At 45.7% G+C, this 20675-nt stretch overlaps 1 protein-coding gene across 1 annotated transcript in view; it reads right to left on the reverse strand.

Moving 5' to 3' along the window:
• LOC147679439 (P2X purinoceptor 7-like) overlaps positions 1–20675 on the reverse strand; it is a 512498-nt gene that overhangs the window by 62226 nt on the left and 429597 nt on the right. Inside the window, exons 10-12 of the mRNA XM_086943008.1 lie at positions 10954–11019; positions 10706–10867; positions 8250–8348 (exon numbers count right to left, since the gene is read on the reverse strand). Of these exons, the coding sequence (XP_086799134.1) occupies positions 8250–8348; positions 10706–10867; positions 10954–11019 (327 nt within the window). The remainder of the gene's footprint in view (positions 1–8249; positions 8349–10705; positions 10868–10953; positions 11020–20675) is intronic.

A 20675-nucleotide genomic window follows, 5' to 3' on the forward strand; every position in this document is an offset into this window, starting at 1 on the left:
TGACCACATTAAAACATCTCACTGCAAACAGGGATTTTGTTAGTCTAAAGTTCAAGTACAAATGTAGTAAGGAAACAAAACAAACTCAATTAAAAGGGATCAAACAAGAAGTTAAACTCATTGTCAAGAGATTACTGTATACATAAAAGGGTGCCCATCTTGACTTACTTACCCATAAAGTATTTATGTATCACTGGACTGTAATCTATTTTTGGAACATCTTTGATCTCAATTGACAATTCACCTACGCTTCTAACCTCTCTTCACCCATTATAAAATGTAGGTGTTTGTCTTCCTACCACGTACATTGTTCTGCAGGCTTCTGGCTAGATTAACAATATGCACTCTACCATATTCTACATACATATGTACCAATAACATACATACCAAAAAGATTAGCACGCCTTTCTAAGTCTGCCCATTCAGATCATCCTTTCATTCCAATGGATTTAGGTGGTGCTGTTGCATCTTTCAAATGAGAGGCACTTTAAAAATGAAGGTTTTCTGGCCTGTATTGCATACTATTGTATAGAGTTTGAATGGGAAAAGTCATTAAGTTTAAAATGTGTAAGGTGTGCACATGCTATAATAACGCCAAACCTATTTGTTGTAAAATGCTGTTTGTCCAGTTAAACAATGTTACAGTATGTGGAGTAATATTCCAAGATGGCTGCCATGAATATAATCAGTCAGTGCGCATCACAGCAGCACTAGGGAGAAAGTTCTGACAAAATCAGCTGTAAAATGAAGCCAAAATCCATTGGGTCTATTTTGATTTTACTCAAATGAATGAAAGGTATGAGATTTCAAATGAATGTTCTCCTCCTTTCGGAAGAAGGTGGTAAGTAGGCTAGGGGGACAAGTCAGCAGTGTAGGATGAGTAGCCTTTAATAGTAAACAGTTAATTGTCAAATATTAACAGCCCTAGCAATATGAACAGATTTGTCAAGAGTAACACAATTAATTGGTAACTGTACAAAATGAGGGTCCCTGTGAACTGTATAAACATTATTCACATTTATTAAAGCAATAATAACAAAACAATAAACACACTGTAAATTAATCACAGTGAGCAGATACTACAATGTATAAGTTGTGATAAACAGTGCCCCAAAGAAAAGGAAGTGAGGTAGCGTGATGCTGTGAAAAAGAAAAGGATAAATAAAAAATGATAATAGTCGTGACAAATAAGTATATCAAATTCTTGAAATTTATACACAATAAATCGGCTTCAGGTCCCTGAGCCAAAGAAAGGGTTCATAAAATATCCCATTATTTATCAAAATTGTCTATATTGATACTGGTATATAAGATATCCAAGAAATGCGGGCGGTGTCAACTGAGGAAGAGAGGAGGTAGCCGTCGACGTTTCGACCCCATGCTACAACAGTAGGCGTACTTGCGGCCTTACATCGGGGTCTTCATCAGGACAGAGGTGTAAACGGGGTGCACTACAAATTCTGTAGAAATTTAAATAATATAATATAAATGAAAATCCCACTTAGATTAGTGGAAATGCAATAATGAATATCAAAACCGTAGCGAACGGTAGCGTAATTAATTAGAAAATTACCATGGCACGTAGAAGTATTTTCATACGGTAATCAGTTGAGGAAATCCACTTTTTATTCGTCAGAATCTAAAAAAAGAAAAATTGTCTGCTAAATGCTGTTATATCATGCCCCTTAATAGGAAAATGAGATTATATTAGTAAACGTTGCATCTCTTTATCAGTGAATGATACATAATCGCTGGTCTGTCTTTCAAACGTTCAGAAAAACACTCTTAAAAAACACAAACTCCTGCGTGGACCAGGAAAAACCAAAATTCTATCTTAACCAGTACTTATGGCTATGAATGTCATACTTAGGGCATAATTGTGTAGACGAGTAGGGATAATTATAAACACGATGAATTGCAATCACAAAACTATATTGCAATAGGTTTTAGACGTGTTCGCCTCTCCAATGATATTACTCGGCGGTTGAATCCATCCCAAATGGTACTCATAAAAAGGAGTACATTGGAACCTGTTGTTTAAAAACGGGTCGGGACACATATTATATTTGAGCCTTCTGTCCCTACTAATCGCAAACACATATCGCAATAAGTTAGGAGTTGTTACACCTCCCATGTGGTATTTATCAGGAGATCGAAAACCAAAAACATACCTGAAGGTAGATCACAAGTGGCGTCTAATAAATGGAAACCATAGCGTATTGCCAATAATGATTAATGAATGAAAACCCAGACCTACGGAAATCGAAAAAATATATATATTGCTCGTATCTTTTCATCTAAAACACTAACCATCACCATCATTAGGCACCCAATGTAAACAATCACATACCTAATCAGGGTGGCTAGATGCGTCGTATTTGAGTCAATTCGTTCGCATTGAGGGTATCTGTAATCAGGGAGGTGAATGTCAGTTCAAAGGAACCGCGGGCCTGATTAAAGACAATATTGCATTCAAATTAGTTTCTTACCTAATAACGGCGTTGGTATTCCTAAAAAAGCTCTCCGTGACGGGAGGAGTAAACTCTACGTGCTCGCGTCGAAGCCGAGTTTGAGTGCTGCAGATATAGAGAAGGGACTAGCAATAGAATAGTTCCGGGTCTAGGGTTCTATTTAACATAACAACGCAACCACTTCTAAAGACACAAACGATCAAATGGTCAACAAGTTACTTTCATCATGGACTGGTTCGGTCTCATGGAAACCCAACTGTTGTATCGTAATAAGCATGGCTTGTTAATATTTTCAGAGAAACTTACGTTCAACAGGAGATGTTGATAATTAAATTAGTCACAGACGGTCGTTATTAGTAAGACCGATATTTTTACATACAGCTATTCACAAGGGGAGGTCACCACGCACCTCTCACGCAGGAGGGTGAAGTGGCAGTACACATAATGTTGATAGAAATTTTGGCAAAACATTTGGAAAATCAAACTTAGTGAAATATAAAATTACAAATTACAGATGTATCAGAAAATACACAAAGAAGATCTATGCAGTGTAACAAGAGAAACATTGCCTATGGTTGTATTATCGATGTTTATAGGTCTGAGTTTCAAAAATCTCTCTACCAACAATACAGTTATCCGATTATGAAAGATGCACCTCTCAAACATGAGGGTGAAGATCTTATAGTTATATGTTCAACGGCCAAATCTGGCCAACTGTGCATGACTACTTTCAGCCTCATTTAGTCCATTGTGGATTGTATCTAAAATGGTCATCCATTTGGATTCTCTCAGGGTGAGGATGTGTGTTATGTCACCTCCTCTAGGTCCAAGGTTAATCTTCTCTAAAACTAACCATTGTAGAGTATCTGGAGTGTGGCCTTGTCTAGTACAATGATCTACCAAGGGAGCCCCCTGTACTCCGCATCCAATCCGACTACCATGCTGTAGTATGCGGGCCTTAACTTTTTGTTGAGTTTGGCCTACATATGCCAAATCACATGGGCATCTGATCCAATAAATTACGTTAGACGTATTACAGTTGGTATGGGATTTAAGTGAGTAGGTCCTGCCTCTATATGTCAGTTCTTTTGTCTGGATCGTTGTGTCGCATGCTGCACATGAGCCACATCTAGTGTGACCCACAATTGGTGGGAGGTGCCATAATGATTGAATTGTAGGATTCTTAGGTGTGGGTAGAAATGATTGCACCACTTGATCTTTAATATTATGTGCTCTTTTAAAAGAGTGTAAGGGTAAGGCATTCTGTCCAATGTCATCTGCCACTAGATTCCAGTGATGATTGATAATTTTCTTGATTTCGTTACTGCGGGTAGAGAATGTGGTTACACATATAATGCGTTCCATGGCTGTGTTTTCTTTGGGTTCAGAGTTTAAAAGACTTTCTCGGGGGCTATACCACGCCCTTTTGCGTGCACGTTTTACTAAACGTGCTGGATATCCGCATGCTAATAGGTGGCTCGAGAGGTCTTGTGACTCAGTCATATAATTCTCTTTACAGGAGCAATTGCGACGGATTCTGAAGAATTGGCCAACAGGAAGGTTGTCGCGCAATCCCCTCGGGTGATGGCTATTATACTCTAAAAGAGAGTTACGTTCTGATGATTTACGAAACAGGGTTGTTTCCAAAAGGTTAGTCTCAGGATTGACATAGATCGTGATGTCCAAAAAGGGGATCCTATCATTACTGGCTTCCAGCGTGAACTGAATGTCTGTACTGCTGGTATTGAGCCAAGCATGGAACGATGTAAGCTCCTCTTTTGTGCCATCCCAAATGCAAAACACGTCATCTATGTACCGGACCCACATAGCCATGTGGTGTCCGAATGGGTTGGTATTGCTAAAGATGAATTTGCTCTCATAATCATCCATATATAGGACTGCCAGATTGGGGGCAAAAGTAGCCCCCATCGCTTCTCCTTTCGTTTGAAGGAAAAAATCTTGTTGGAACATTAAGAAATTACTCATCATCGCGATTTTTAAAAGTTCCAAGATGAAGTAGGTCGGAACTGGAACTGGTGCAGTCCTGGTGTCTAAGGCCTTTTCCATCACCGTAATTGCATCCATTTGAGGGATGCTAGAATACAGCGACACAATGTCACATGTTATTAATAGCTGGGTGTTTGGATTGAATGGTCTTTGATCAATGAGATTGATGACTTGTGTGGTATCGCGGAGGTACGCCCTGGTTTTTATGGCAAGTGGTTTTAAAAAGAAATCAATATACTGGCAGAGGTTCCAGCATGGATCCACAACCTGACACAATTGGGCGTCCGGGAGGGTTGTCTAGGCCTTTATGTACCTTGGGCAAGGTGTAAATTGTCGCAAGGCGAGGATGACTCTGATTGAGGAATTTAAATTCTTGCTCAGACAAAAAACCTTCATCAAGGCCTACTTGTGTTGTTTGTAATATCACTGAGGTCAGGTCTTTTGAAGGATCGCTGTTGATTTGCTTGTAGCTGATTCCATCTCTTAGTTGCCTATAGATTTCATTTTTATAGGTGGTAGTATCCTGGATTACAGTTGCCCCGCCCTTATCGGCGGGCTTGATGACTATTTCCGCATTCTCCTTCAGACCCTTTAATGCCATCTTTTGATTTTTACTCAAATTAAACCTGATGTATTTTGGTTTATTAACAGCATTTTCTACATCTTGGATGACCACATCTTCGAAAGCGAGGATTTTATTGCTCATGGCATAGGATGGTGGGAAGAAGGTGGATGGTTCCCCTAATCAAGTTACAGATGATCTTAGTTGGGCAGACCTATAAACATCGATAATACAACCATAGGCAATGTTTCTCTTGTTACACTGCATAGATCTTCTTTGTGTATTTTCTGATACATCTGTAATTTGTAATTTTATATTTCACTAAGTTTGATTTTCCAAATGTTTTGCCAAAATTTCTATCAACATTATGTGTACTGCCACTTCACCCTCCTGCGTGAGAGGTGCGTGGTGACCTCCCCTTGTGAATAGCTGTATGTAAAAATATCGGTCTTACTAATAACGACCGTCTGTGACTAATTTAATTATCAACATCTCCTGTTGAACGTAAGTTTCTCTGAAAATATTAACAAGCCATGTTTATTACGATACAACAGTTGGGTTTCCATGAGACCGAACCAGTCCATGATGAAAGTAACTTGTTGACCATTTGATCGTTTGTGTCTTTAGAAGTGGTTGCGTTGTTATGTTAAATAGAACCCTAGACCTAACGAAAGTCCTCTTTTCGCTTAAATGGGCTTCACCGTTGCCCCTAGAAACGACCCGGAACTATTCTATTGCTAGTGCCTTCTCTATATCTGCAGCACTCAAACTCGGCTTCGACGCGAGCACGTAGAGTTTACTCCTCCCGTCACGGAGAGCTTTTTTAGGAATACCAACGCCGTTATTAGGTAAGAAACTAATTTGAATGCAATATTGTCTTTAATCAGTTCCTTTGAACTGACAGTCACCTCCCTGATTACAGATACCCTTGATGCGAACGAATTGACTCAAATACGACGCATCTAGCCGCCCTGATTAGGTATGTGATTGTTTACATTGGGTGCCTAATGATGGTGATGGTTAGTGTTTTAGATGAAAAGATACGAGCAATATATATATTTTTTCGATTTCCGTAGGTCTGGGTTTTCATTCATTCATCATTTTTGGCAATACGCTATGGTTTCCATTTATTAGACGCCACTTGTGATCTACCTTCAGGTATGTTTTTGGTTTTCGATCTCCTGATAAATACCACATGGGAGGTGTAACAACTCCTAATTTATTGCGATATGTGTTTGCGATTAGTAGTGACAGAAGGCTCAAATATAATATGTGTCCGGACCCGTATTTAAACAACAGGGTCCAATGTACTCCTTTTTATGAGTACCATTTGGGATGGATTCAACCGCAGAGTAATATCATTGGAGAGGCGAACACGTCTAAAACCTATTGCAATATAGTTTTGTGATTGCAATTCATCGTGTTTATAATTATCCCTACTCGTCTACACAATTATGCCCTAAGTATGACATTCATAGCCATAAGTACTGGTTAAGATAGAATTTTGGTTTTTCCTGGTCCACGCAGGAGTTTGAGTTTTTTAAGAGTGTTTTTCTGAACTTTTGAAAGACAGACCAGCGATTATGTATCATTCACTGATAAAGAGATGCAACGTTTACTAATATAATCTCATTTTCCTATTAAGGGGCATGATTAACAGCATTTAGCAGACAATTTTTCTTTTTTTAGATTTTGACGAATAAAAAGTGGATCTCCTCAACTGATTACCGTATGAAAATACTTCTACGTACCATGGTAATTTTCTAATTAATTACGCTACTGTTCGCTACGGTTTTGATATTCTTTATTGCATTTCCACTAATCTAAGTGTGGATTTTCATTTATATTATATTATTTACATTTCTACAGAATTTGTAGTGCACCCCGTTTACACCTCTGTCCTGATGAAGACCCCGATGTAAGGCCGCAAGTACGCCTACTGTTGTAGCATGGGGTCGAAACGTCGACGGCTACCTCCTCTCTTCCTCAGTTGACACCGCCCGCATTTCTTGGATATCTTATATACCAGTATCAATATAGACAATTTTGATAAATAATGGGATATTTTATGAACCCTTTCTTTGGCTCAGGGACCTGAAGCCGATTTATTGTGTATAAATTTCAAGAATTTGATATACTTATTTTTCACGACTATTATCATTTTTTATTTATCCTTTTCTTTTTCACAGCATCACGCTACCTCACTTCCTTTTCTTTGGGGCACTGTTTATCACAACTTATAAATTGTAGTATCTGCTCATTGTGATTAATTTACAGTGTGTTTATTGTTTTGTTATTATTGCTTTAATAAATGTGAATAATGTTTATACAGTTCACGGGGACCCTCATTTTGTACACTATATAGCACCCAGGTCCCGTGTGGATCTTTTTGGGTAAAACCTCCCCCTTTATCAATCAATAATTGGTAACTGTAATCAGCAACTGAGGCAGGGGCGTAATGCAAAATGATGGTGCCTCCCTGCAAATGTGATTAGTGGCCCCTAACAATCTCATATCTCACAGATATTCATTTACCTTGGTATGATTAGAGGAGCCCTGAATGGCCCTGGATGGTTGGGAGTCGCCTTCGGGGAGTGCCCCCCATTCACCGCCTCCTGCACCACAGGGGCGGTAGGGACTTGTATTACGCCCCTGAATAGCAGTAATTAACTAACATAGGTGTGTAAACTAATGATGTTAAAAATTAAACTACTTGCCATGATGATCACATTCCACACTGATGTCAATATAGTCACCTTGAACTACAGCCTTAGTATAGCACAACACTCCCCAATTACTTGGCCTCTTGGCATGGTCATAGACGCACTCCTACAGCATATCACACTGTCCTTCCGCTGACCCATCACCCATCAGGATCAGCCAATGATCACAGACTATGGCTGCTGCTGCCATGTGCCAGCCACTTGTGTGATTAGTTGCTTTTTTCTGCCACCTCAAAGATTTCAGGAAAAGATGAGCCAGACAGTGGGAAGGGAGAAGAGGACTGCTTTTTCCTATTCTGTTTCTTGAAAGTTTGATTCCATTTAAATATATATTTGCATACATTTTCAATATAAACAGCATTTACTTCTCCAAACTCTAGGAAGATGTGCCCGGGGCTGAGTATTACCAATTATCTTGCTCACCTCGGTCCCACAAAACAGTGCTCATTTAAAAATATAATACCCTAAACAATAAATGCAACATACCTCTACAATGTGCCCATTTGTCTCTTGTAAGCTCTTACTCAACGCTTTGTCCACCAAGTAAATGTCTTTGCAATCAACAAACGACACGTACATCACAGCCTGGAATCAGAAAGGAAAGCTATAATTGCACCATACGTGGCATCAGTATTTTTCTGCATTATTTATTAGAGGTTTTGACAACTGACCGCCTAGTGAACAAAATTCAGTACTGTACCTTCCACCATGATACAATAGTGAAGGCACTTAAGGGAGAGAAAAATGACACTGATGAAGGAGCAGCAAGAAAGGTAAAAATTGACTTACTGCTATTTTGTCAGAAAAAGACCATGGATAATTCAAGAACCACAAAGATTGAGGGTAAGAGCAAAGACAACTAAAGGGTGGTAACGTAGCAAAACTGTTGACAAGGATTAGTTGGAATTGTATATTTCCTCTGATTGCAGATGTACATCTTATTCCAAGACAATCAAAATTCCTGCAAACATTTCTGTGAAATGTACATTGCTTTTCATAATGTTCTGTTCCTGCACATTTGATAATCAAGATTGCATGAATATATTCATAGTATTTAATCATTGCCTTTGATCATCTTTAGGTTTCTTCGTTATTTTTTAAATGATAGCGTATCTAGAATATTGTTAACTATGTGTTACATTTGTTGTCTTTCCAAGAAAATCTTTGAATATTTATTCACAAAGCCTAGAATATTCGATAAAAACCATGGAACGCTAAAAGTCAGAGTGGACCTCATGCCAGGGGACACAAGGACAGAGACCTCGTTACACACTCGCCTTAACTGAAGATGGAAAGGCAGCCAGCCTTCACTAGCTGTCAGGCTGCAGCACTGCAAACTGTGGTTATCACAAGCACACACTGCTTGTGATCACCAGTTTGCAGTGCTGCAGCTTTGTGAGCTGAAAATAGAACTTATTGTTCTGGAATAAGGTATGTGACTGCAAACCACCTTTGAAACTCTACGTACATTGTTATTATTAAAGTGCTACTATTGTGTTAGAGCTAGTATAACCCCTAGAAGTACTAAATGAGAGTGTTAGAGCTCTGAATATGCAGCAATAATGTTGGAGTATTTTTTACTGTTCACGTTATTTATACACTTCCTTATAACCTTAATGTTTATTTTCATTGTGGTAACAATTCATATTGTGTGCACTAGTTTAGACTTTTGGTTTTAAAATATTACTTTAATATGCACATCCAGCTGTCCGTCTAGTGATCCTTGAGTGTTCTGTTGATTCATTCATAACAGAGAATTGCATGCTTCACTAACTGTCCCCGTCTAGTCTCATGCGACTGCGCGTTAACTGAAACAAATCTTACGTAAACTGTGCTCCTTGGGTTGTGCTTGGGTTGCAGTTGACTAAGGTCAGAAATCCAAATCTGCGGCTCTGGCAAGCTCTAGAGACTGTAATAAGAGTACTGAGTATTGTGTACATATTACTATGTAATAATATTTTACATAAAATGAATTACACGTATATAAGCGAATTGGAGTAGAGTGGGCCTTGGTAATAATCTGACATCTGATGTGATGCAGAGTAACCCATACACTAGTCCGACCCTGGTGCAGTTTTGGCTCCTCAATTCTGGTACATAGAGGACCTCAGGGATACTGAATTGGGTTAGTACAAAGGAGCCGCTTTATGCAACACAGATTGACTTGAAGCTTGTAATGAGGAACATCCTGGATATGCACTGAATCACCAACTCTCCAATGAGCCAAACCAAAACAACTCTGCTCCAAACCATCACCGGCCCAGCGGTACCATTTCCAACACCATGCCCACCTTAATGGTTGCATCTCTATTACTGGGTCATTTGTCAAGTCTCTGAGACAACAACCTGAAGATACGTTGCCTGCCATATCATGTTATGTTATAGACTCTTGGGTGACACTTCGCAAATATTTATAGTGGAATTCAGTATCATCATCTCGCAGGAAACTTAGCAACTGCTGTGGGGCCGCTGCAATGGTTGGAACTGTGAGATTACTACGAAGGGGTTTCTCGCTGTCCACTGCTATCTACGGCCTCTCACTGAAACGCATGCCAAAGCCAAACACACCTAATTCAACTGTGCATATGCTCTATATATAGTGCTGTCAGGGCTCAAGCCAGAATTATAGGCGAGTGGTGCAAGTCAAGCTATGGAAGACAGACACTTCGATGGCTCCGTCCCTTTCCACCAGGAACGTCCATGGAGGTAGTCGTACACAACAACCAGTAAATCACAATTTAATCATACCTAAACCCACATATGATCACAGTTCTAAGAATGCATCCACAGCTCCCTAATCAGTGTCTAATCCAGCTTCCTAACAAAATGATGTAAATGAGGGTTAGGTAATGCAGTGAGGGTTAAGTACTGTAGTGAAGTTTGGCAATGCAACAGATATCAACATTGTGTAACAGTTCTATGGAGCAGACTACAGCACTTACGCTCCCTGGCTCAATCACATACTCCAACTTCTTTCGCTTGTAGTATTTCTTGACCACGCTCTCTGTGCAGCAGAGGCTTCGCTTGCAGTACTTCTTGATCACGTTCTCTATGCAGCAGGGGCAATCGTAAGGTGTGATCAGAATATCGATGACCAGCACAGCCTGAATGGACACAGAAAGGACTCTGCTGTAAAAGGCTTTCTGAGGAGTAAACAGGGCTTGAAACATGCAGAGGCAACACTGCTTACCAGGCCAAAGTAGGATAGAGAGGAGCCGATGTACACCACCAATTCAAAAAAGTTAAACTTTCCTCCCTGGAAGAAATCAGCAAGTATATTTTAGTTTAATGACTTGATTTAAAAAAAAAAAAAAGAAAACAGTAGTCATATTGTTTTTTAAAGTCCTAAGTTGACTTTTCCCTTATTGTACTTTGCCACAAGACGCTGGCGCCATTTTCTCTACATGAACAAAGTACACAGCTGCCAATGGGTAAAGAGCCTCATCCTATGAAAATAGTGCTCTCATCCTGGTAGACCAACTCCATGCAACCAAAGCTTTTCCGGGTCTTGCAATTAGTGGCGCCACCATCCTCTGGGCAGTCTTATTTTCCTTCCATCCCTGGTGAGGCACGGAAAGGGCTCCCTCAGGAAAGCACAGATCCCTTCTTGTGGTTCCACATATACAAGTACACCATATGTCAAACAGATATTAATAAACTAGGGATAGGTGAGGTGGTCATATAATCTTACTGAGTGGATTATCATGTTTGCCCTGGTACAAACTCTCATTGTGTACTCCCACAGCAAACAGGGCCTGTGACACCTTCACAGAAAAGATTCTCTTACAGCAGCGCCTGCATAACTCTCCATGTTCACACACGCATTGGAGAGAGTGCCTCATTGAACAACAAAAAACAAAACCGTGTTTCTCTGCATACACTCTTGAGGGCCTTGGGAAGAAGCCCAAGGACATAATGAATGGGAGGGCACTATGTGCCACTTTTGAAGGTGACCTGTTTCTGTAATATGGCACAGGCACACAGACAACAACTTTTTCTCATATGCTCGGGGCGTCCTCCAGGCTCAGTAACACCATCTTTACATCAAGCAGATGCTACATGTGTGCACATGCAATAGGTATTACAGAGACTGTCCCCTTTACATCTATGTGGCCAGCACTTAGACACTACATAGTCAACAGTCAGGTAAGTATAAGTAGAACCGAGGTGTTAGATCGCTTTCATTTCATTTTTCAAAGTTAGGATTACTTCTTCACCCTAATTTGATTATCTTTAAAATATAGTAACGATCAAGATAAACTTAATGCAATGCAAATTATTAAATTATATTTAACTTAAATTACATTAATTGATGTGTCGGGAGACTAAGGACGGACTGGGGAAATTAATAACGTGCACTCCGTTGCATACCAAAAAGGACGTACTTCTGTTCCATCTGCATGCTGCGCGGTGCCCCTTTAACTCACCGCGAAGTGTCCTGGAGTAAGAGTCCCGTATGACGACGTCATTCCCTGCTGCCCTAGCAGCAGGGAATGACGGAGGAAGAGGACGGACTGCAGCGAGAGGAGGAGAGCGCGAACTCGGAAGGATGCAGAGAAGCGGAGACCACACCAGTCCTGTGGGTGAAACGTCGGGTGTCCCCTGAAAAGGCCGCCGAAGCCAGCGTCCCGGGGGACAAGAAGATTCCAGGAGGCCAATGAGACCACGCGCCGCCCCGCCACTCTCCAGGAGGAGTGTGGCTGGACAAGGTACGGCCAGGGGCGTAACAAACGCCCCCGAAGCCCACGCGGTGCGGGGGGCCCCACTCTCTTCAGTAAATGAAGGGTGCCCCGGGCCCCTCAGCTCTTCGTGAGAGCTGTGAGAGAGGCTTGCGCTGAAGCATGCCTCTCTCTCTCTAAAGCAGGTGCAGGCTGTCTGCAGCCTGCTCTGAGCCCCTCGCCCCCTCCCTCTGACTGAAGAGAAACAAAGGAACAAGTTACAATGTTTCTTTTCAGTTAGAGCGAGGAGGCCCGGAAAGAGGATGGAGTGGGGGCCCCAGAGACCAGGAGGCAGCACAGAAGAGCACTGCTCGGGACCCTGACAAGGGTGGGAGTGGGGGCCCCCAGAGAGCAGAGAGAGAGTGGAGAGAGAGCGAGAGTGGAGAGAGAGAAAGTGAAAGTGGAGAGAGAGTAGAGAGAGACAGAGTGGAGAGAGAGAGTCGAGAGAGAGTAGAGCGAGAGAGTAGAGAGAGAGAGAAAGTGGAGAGAGAGAGTGGAACGAGAGAGTAGAAAGAGAGTGGAGAGAGAGTGGAGAGTGGAGAGAAAGAGGGGGGAACAAATTGTAAATTGATACTTGTATAGCGCACTACTCACCCGCAAGGGTCTCAAGGCGTTTGTACGAATACCGCTGTGGAACCCATCCTGGCTTTCCCTGTGAGGCGTCCACTCCTGGGCACCCCCAAGGTGGAGGCCAGGCATCCTTAGCGTTGTGGGGGCCGTTGTGGAGATTAAGCAAGCTATTGCCCAGAGTTGCAGAGTGGGACTCCATGATTGGAATAGGCACCGAGGTGAGAATGATCAGGTCCGTGGAATTTTGAGCCCAATACCCGCCGAGGCAGGGATTTGAACCCGGGTCCCGGGCTACACCTCTGCATTAGGGTCTGCCGCTCTAATCATTGAGCCACACTTAAAACGCGATATAACTCCCCGTCAAAGAGTAAATAAATAATCAATCGGTTGATCAGTACTTCAGTTATAAAATACCTGATAAGTGTCTCGTTCTAAGCCAGCATGGTATAATTTGGATATTAGTCTATCTTCTTCTTTGTCAGATATGATTAGCTTCAGAGGTGTAAAAGTGTCAAGCTCTAGGGGATAAGTGGACACTCGACTTCCTAGCGCATTTTGGAGTCTGGTTAATACAAAATGGTCCATAAGTGTGGCGCCTTCAAAACGCCCATCCTCTGTGTGTGAGTAGACATGACTCCCAGGGAACACGTCCCCAAATGTACATAGCCCATACCGCCGCAGTGTGCATCTTACCAGTGGCTCTGACTGGAATCTGAGAGGCATACAACTCCACGTCCCCCGTTTATCGTAACAGCTTCCTCCAGGACCAGCAGGTATTTTATACAGTTTGAATATCTTCTTTGTCTAGTGGCAGCCCCGCTGGTAGGAGCCCATGCAGCGGCACTGGGGTGGCCTGATCTGCCTCGGGTTTTGCATATGGTAGTCTGTAGTCTGGGTGATACCAATGCCATGCGTAGCTGCATAGTGCAGCTAAGTAATACAACTGCATATTCAGGACTCCAAACCCTCCCTTTTCATATGGAAGCAGTAAGGTATCCTACTCAATACATGGTTGCTGTCCTCCCCATATCAAGCACATCAACTGCGCACATAGCTGAGCAAAAAATGAATTGGTGAGGGGTATAGTAATATTGTGAAAGAGATACAGCAGTTGTGGTAAAATGATCATTTTAATTATGGCTACCTGGCCAGCCAATGAGATTGGCAGCCCAATCCATTGGTCTATTTTAAAGTTTACTTTTTCCATCACTGGACCATAGTTTAGCCTCAATATTTGCTCCTAATCATTGTGCAAAACAATTCCTAAGTAACGAGTTTCTGCATCACACCTTGTCAGCGGGAACCCTTCACATGCACCGACTTGTACGGTTGTTAATGGGAATGCTACCTATTTCATCCAGTGAATATGTAGTCCAGAGAGATCCCCCGAAGTGTGTGAACTCGCGTAGCAAAGATGCAAGATTCTTGGCTCGGTGCCTAACACACAGTATAATATCACCCGCATACAGCGTCCTCAGAACTGGACCAGTTTTAAATTGTAGTTCTCTATGCAGTTGATTTTCTTGGAGGTCCTTGGCAATGATAAACAAGAGCGGCGAGAGTGGGCATCCCTGCCTAGTGCCCTGCGTTATCTTAAGAGAACAGGTTATTGTGCCATTTACTCTTATCCACGCTGTTGGTCGGGTGTACTGCTGGGTAAACAAGGGATATGCATCCCACAGGGAACCCCATCTTGAGCAGCACTATCGCCTGCTTTAACTTTTTTTTTTTTTGAAAAAGACTTTTATTACAAAAGTTGCCAACTGTCCGAAATCAAATGTCATTACAGTCCGACCATACAGTGCATCAACGTGTACACAAGTTACAAAGACAGATTCGCAGCGCCTAATACACAGCCGGTGTGCTGGCATCCCGGAGGCCCAGCGGCGTCACTCAGCGTCACAGCTCAATCAAAAGCAAAGCGATCTTGCACTGTTGGTCCCCAGCGTGTCAGCAAGACAGTCGATAGGCAATAAATGGAGGCATAATAGTACGGTCTTTCATGAACCAGGGAAGAACAAGAAACCAGAGGTAAGGAAAGGGAAAAAACTAACCTAATCTACCCCCAAACCCCCCCCAGGCCCACCCCGTGTGCTGTTGAGTACCGTCAAGGAGTCCTAGTGTCCCTTCCTGCCTACGTAATGCCGTGTGCGTACCGTGTATATTCTGCACCCGCCCCCCGCTAGCCCTGTCCCCAAGCCATGTCACACCCCTCCCCCCGTCCCCGACCCATACCTACACCTTCCCTGTGCCCTCCTCCCCCCAGAAGAACATTAAAGCCCCTCCTGCGGCGAGTGACTTCGCTCCAGAGCAGTATCTAACCCCTCATCCTGTGGGTCCACCTCCTCCGATATGTCACTGTCGTCCACCTCCCCCCTTTGCTGGTACTCCTTGTAGAGTTCCCAAAATGACTTCGGTCTACTCCTGGGCGGCAACAGCTCGCTGTACACCTCCGTCTGTGTGCAACAGTATTGGAGATTCCTGAGCCATCTCGCCTTTGTGGGGAGAGGACCACGCATCCAGCACACAGCCACCACCCTCCTGGCCAGTAGTAACGCCACGTCCACTAATCTGCGCAGCGCAGGGGCCAACGGCTTGGAGAAGCCCAGTAGCGCAAGCGCCGGAGATCTCAACAGAGGTTCCCCTATAATTTGTCCCAATTCCGCGAAAACCTCCTCCCAGTACGCACTCACTCCCGGGCACAGCCATGCCAAGTGTAGAAAATCAGCGGACCCAGTCCCGCAACGCTCACACTCCGGGGAGCCACGTAGGCCATAGCGGTGTAACCGCTCTGGAGTATAGTACACTCTCTGCAGATATTTGAAGTGCACCAAGCGGTGTCTGCCATTGAGCGAGACCCTGCGAGTGTTGGCGCAGCAGTATTGCCACATGGCGTCGTCTATGGGGGATTGCAAATCTGCCTCCCACGCCGCTCCAGGAGTCGAAGTAGGGAATGTCTGATATGAAGGCCCAAGCCTGTGAACCGCAGAAATCAATTTGGCCGGTGTGTTCGTTCTGATGACGTACGTCAGTTCTGGGACCTCTTCAGGCTCCCGTAGTGTGGGGCCCAGTATTACTCTGCAGGCCGACCGTATCCTGTGGTACTGAAACTTCTGCAGCAGCGATGGGGCCGGGGCGACGGGAGGGAGCTGTTCCCAGGTTTTCAGCATTCCATCCAAGAATAGGTCCTCCATGGTGTGCACTCCTAGGGCCTTCAAAGCCTCTACCACCCCCCTCTCATTGAGTGGATCTAACCACAGGGCCCAGGATACCGACATCCGCGGGGAGTACAGCAAGGGGCACCCCCTTTCTCTCTGCAGAGCTCGCCACGCATGGTTCGTTGCTTTAAGCGAGTCCATGCGCCCGATTGCTCGGTCCGTAGTGAGACAGATCGTGGCGGGTAAGGGAAGAGGATCAGCAAATAGCTTCTCCAGGATGAGATGCGGGATACGGGCATCCCCATGGACCCAGGAGTGTAAATGAGTCGCTTGTGCCACCCGGTAATAGCGCTCCAGGTCCGGCGCCCCCAGGCCCCCCTTTTCACACGGGAGCATCAGTGTCTCCCATTTAACACGAGGTTGCTTCCCGCCCCAGGCAAGCTTAATCAGTACCTGGTTCAGGCGTCTGAAGAACGCTTTCGACAAGACCACCGGAATATTAACAAAGAGGAAGAGAAACCGGGGGAGTACCACCATCTTCATAAGGGCAATCCTGCCCATCAATGAGAGAGGGAGCTTGATCCAGGCATCCACATCCTCCTCAAGCTTGGTGAATGCGACCCCATAGTTATCGCGGATCAGGATCTCTGGGTCCGTGTGGAGACGGATGCCCAGGTATCTCACTGAGTCATCCGTCCACTGTAGAGGGTAGTCCATCTCGAACGGCTGCGTGACTGGGGTCAGGGGGAAAGCAATGGACTTATCCCAGTTCACTTTGAGTCCCGATAGCGCCCCAAAGCGTACCACCTCCCTGAGAATTGGAGCTAGGTTATTGACCGGGTCTCGGACGTACAGTAAGGTGTCATCTGCATAAGTAGAGATGCCAATCTTATATGTGGGGAAGCTGACACCCTCCAGGCTATGATATTCTCGCATGGCGCACGCTAATGGCTCAGCAACCAATGCATACAACAGGGGGGACAAGGGGCATCCCTGCCGGGTGCCTCTACCAATGAGTATCGGTGCCGAAACTCTGTCGCCGATACGCAGGCGGGCCGTAGGGTGGTGATAAAGAGCCCCAATTCTCTGAAGAAACGGCTCTCCCAGCCCCAGTTTGCGCAGGACCCTAATCATGAACGGCCATTCGACGGAGTCGAATGCCTTTTCCATGTCTAAGAATATTGCCAAGGCGGGGTTCTCCTGTTTCACATGCTGCATCGTCCCCAGCACCGTGCGGATGTTATAGGTTAGGTTCCTGCTGGGTACAAAGCCCGATTGTTCCGGCGCCACTAAGTTCGGGACCAGCAGCGCGAGTCTGTTGGAGAGGACTTTCGCGTAGAGCTTCGCGTCCACGTTCAGCAAGCTGAGCGGACGGTACGACCCACATTGGTCCAGGGGCTTCCCCGGTTTCGGGATCGTGACCAGCAACGCTTCCCGCATCGAGGTCGGCATTTCGCCCTCATCGCAGATCGCGTCAAAGAGGGCAAGCAAGTGGGGGAGCAAGAGGTCCTTGAAGGCTTTGTAAAAGCCTGCCGTTAGGCCATCAGAGCCCGGGGCGCTCCCCGAGCGCATGCCACTCAGTGCATCCAGAATCTCGTCCTCATGCAAGGGGGCCATCAGGAATTCCCTGTCTGAATTCTTAAGGAACGGCATCGAGATGTAATCCAAGTAATCGTCTATCTCGGCTTCCGCACCACCCGCCCTAGCTCGGTACAGGTCTGCATAGTATCGGCGGAACGTCTCTAATATTTGGTCCTCCTCGACCACTCGAGTGCCCCCCGGAGTCTGCAGTTCATCTATCACCAATGGTTTACGGGACCCCTTGGCCATACGCGCCAGCAGAGCCCCCGGTCTCTCCCCCTCACCAAAAGTCCGGGCCGTGGCATACTTCCCCATATAGAGAACTTCCCTATCCGCAAGCGCGTGATATTCCGCCAACACGGGCGCTAGATCTTGTTCCGCCTCTCCCCCCGGGTCCATCAGCCGTTCCCTCTCCAGGGCAGCTATCTTGCCCTCCAGCGCAGAGAGATCTCTTCTAATGGTACGCAGGACACTGGAGTGCCTGGACATGGCTATTCCCCTAATATAGACCTTAAAGGCCTCCCACACGGTAAAGAAACTGTCTACTGAGTTAGTATTGGTGGCGAAAAACCTTTCAATGTCTTCCGCAAGTTCCCCGCGGAAGGCGTCATCAAGAAGCGCGTAGGGCGGGAAACGCCAAGTATATGGCGGTATCCCCTTCCTAACAGTGGAGAGACTGAGCAATATCGGGGAGTGGTCCGATAGCGTGCGTGGGAGAACCGCACAGGAGCTGATGCCACCCAGAATTGAGGAGGAGGCGAGCCAGTAGTCTATCCTAGTATGTATGTTGTGGTATGCGGAGTAGTGCGTGTAACCGCCCTGCGTAGGGTGCTTTTCCCGCCAAACATCCACCAGGTCCAGCCTCGTCATTTCCGCTTTCATGTAGATAGCTGACGCAACTGCCCGCCTTACGGGGCCCGCCGAACGGTCCCTGTCTGGGTCAAACACAAAGTTGAAATCACCCCCCCATAACATTTTAGTGTGTGTGTGTGACCTACATGCAGCTGACAGTGCTGTATAAAACTCCGGGCTGTCATGATTAGGGCCATAAACATTTACCAGGAGCAGGTCCTGCCCCCTCCCCGTGCACCTAGCCACTACGTATCTGCCCTCAGTGTCTACAGTTAGTGGGGTAAGTTTCAGTCTCGAGGCAGGGTTAGCCCAGGTGATTACACCGCGGGCGTGAGAAGTGAAACCCGCTACTGCTATAATTCCTACCAACCCTCTGACCTTTAGCATCCTACTGTGTACAGGCAGGTGTGTCTCTTGAAGCATGGCCACATCCACTCGATGCCTATTCAGGAAGCTCATCACCTTCCTCAGCTTCCGATGATCATTCAGCCCTCTCACGTTCCAAGTTAGCAGGGACAGCGCGCGCCTCGGTTGCGGGTCCCCAGACTCTACAGCAGCAGACATCTTAAATCACGGCACATCGTATTGACTCCATCGGGAGTTGTCGGACAACCAAGCAGTACATCATCGCCCAAGTCAGGCAGGCATCCACCCAGCACATTCACACACATCATTCGCCAGTTATCAACAGCAAACCACGGGCCCTCCGATTCCCAAACGGCAAACCCCCAACTTTCGCCCATCCACCCTCCCCCCTGACCCCGCCCCACCCACAGCTGACCACCCCCAACCCGGCCAGACAGCACCCCCCACATTTCCCCATCAACACAAGTGCCCCAAAGTAGCGGGCAACACTAGTCCCGACTCCCTAGTGAGTTCCTCAGCCAAAAGCACAGGGGCAAAGCGTGCCGAGACTACGTAGTCACCACCAGTGGTGCAAAAGTTCACTTATCTCCAGTTCCGTCCCCCCGCATTGCCCCCCTGTGTTGTAACACCTCAGACTGGATTCACCTGGTTCCCCCTCCGCCCCCCCACCCGTATCAATCATATCCCAGTGATCACCACACCAGCTTACGTGATTGGGACCATGAACAACAATGCAGCATGAGTCATTGCGGCACGTCGCTTGCCGTCTCTCGGCCACTGTCTCTAGTCCAGGCCGCAGCCCATAAACGGGAGACTCCGCGTGCATTCATAGTACCTCACACAGCAATTACACTCTTACTGGGAATACAGTCGACCTGGCGCCTCAGTCCTGTTCTTCCATAGTCGATACTTCCTCCGAGTCCTCCCCGTGTCGCTGTCGGTGTTCCTTGCGTTCTTTGGCCCAAGTTTTCAGTGATTTCTGCAGTTCCTTCGGGTCCGTGAAGAAGTACGATTTCCCGCCGGTGTTAATTCTCAATTTGGCCGGGTACAGCATCGCATAGTCTAGGCCCAGCTCGCGCAATTGCTTCTTATGCGGTATGAACTGGCGGCGTTCCTCTTGTACCTTGGCCGTGAAGTCCGGGTACAACGATATCTTCATGCCGTCCACCTGTAGTTGTCCTTTCTCCCTGGCCAGTCGCAGGGCTGTGTCCCTGTCCCTGTAGTTTAGGAGCTTGGCAATTATGGGCCGGGGTGGCAGTCCGGGTTGGGGTTGAGGGCCCAGAGTGCGGTGTGCTCTCTCCACTATGAACATTGAGGAGAAGGCCTCCTCCCCCAGTAGCGTTTTCAGCAGGCGTTCCACGTAGAGCTCCATCTTGCCTGTCTGCGTTGTTTCCACCACACCCGTTATGCGAATGTTCGATCTACGGGAGCGCGCTTCCAGGTCCTCGGCCTTATCACGGATCACTTGGAGCAGCCTGCCGAATTGCCGACGGTCTTTGTCCCACTCGGTCTGTGCCTCCTCCGCTTCCGTGAGCCTCCGTTCCGCCATGTCTAGGCGTTCGGCATGTTTGTCCACACGTTCCGCCATGCGGTCCATGCGGTACGACAAATCATCGATCTTGGAGCCCACCGCCTCTATGCTGTTCTGAATGCCTTTCTCCATCGCC

The sequence above is a fragment of the Lissotriton vulgaris genome, chromosome 11, assembly GCF_964263255.1.
Source record: "Lissotriton vulgaris chromosome 11, aLisVul1.2, whole genome shotgun sequence".
Classification (NCBI taxonomy): domain Eukaryota; kingdom Metazoa; phylum Chordata; class Amphibia; order Caudata; family Salamandridae; genus Lissotriton; species Lissotriton vulgaris.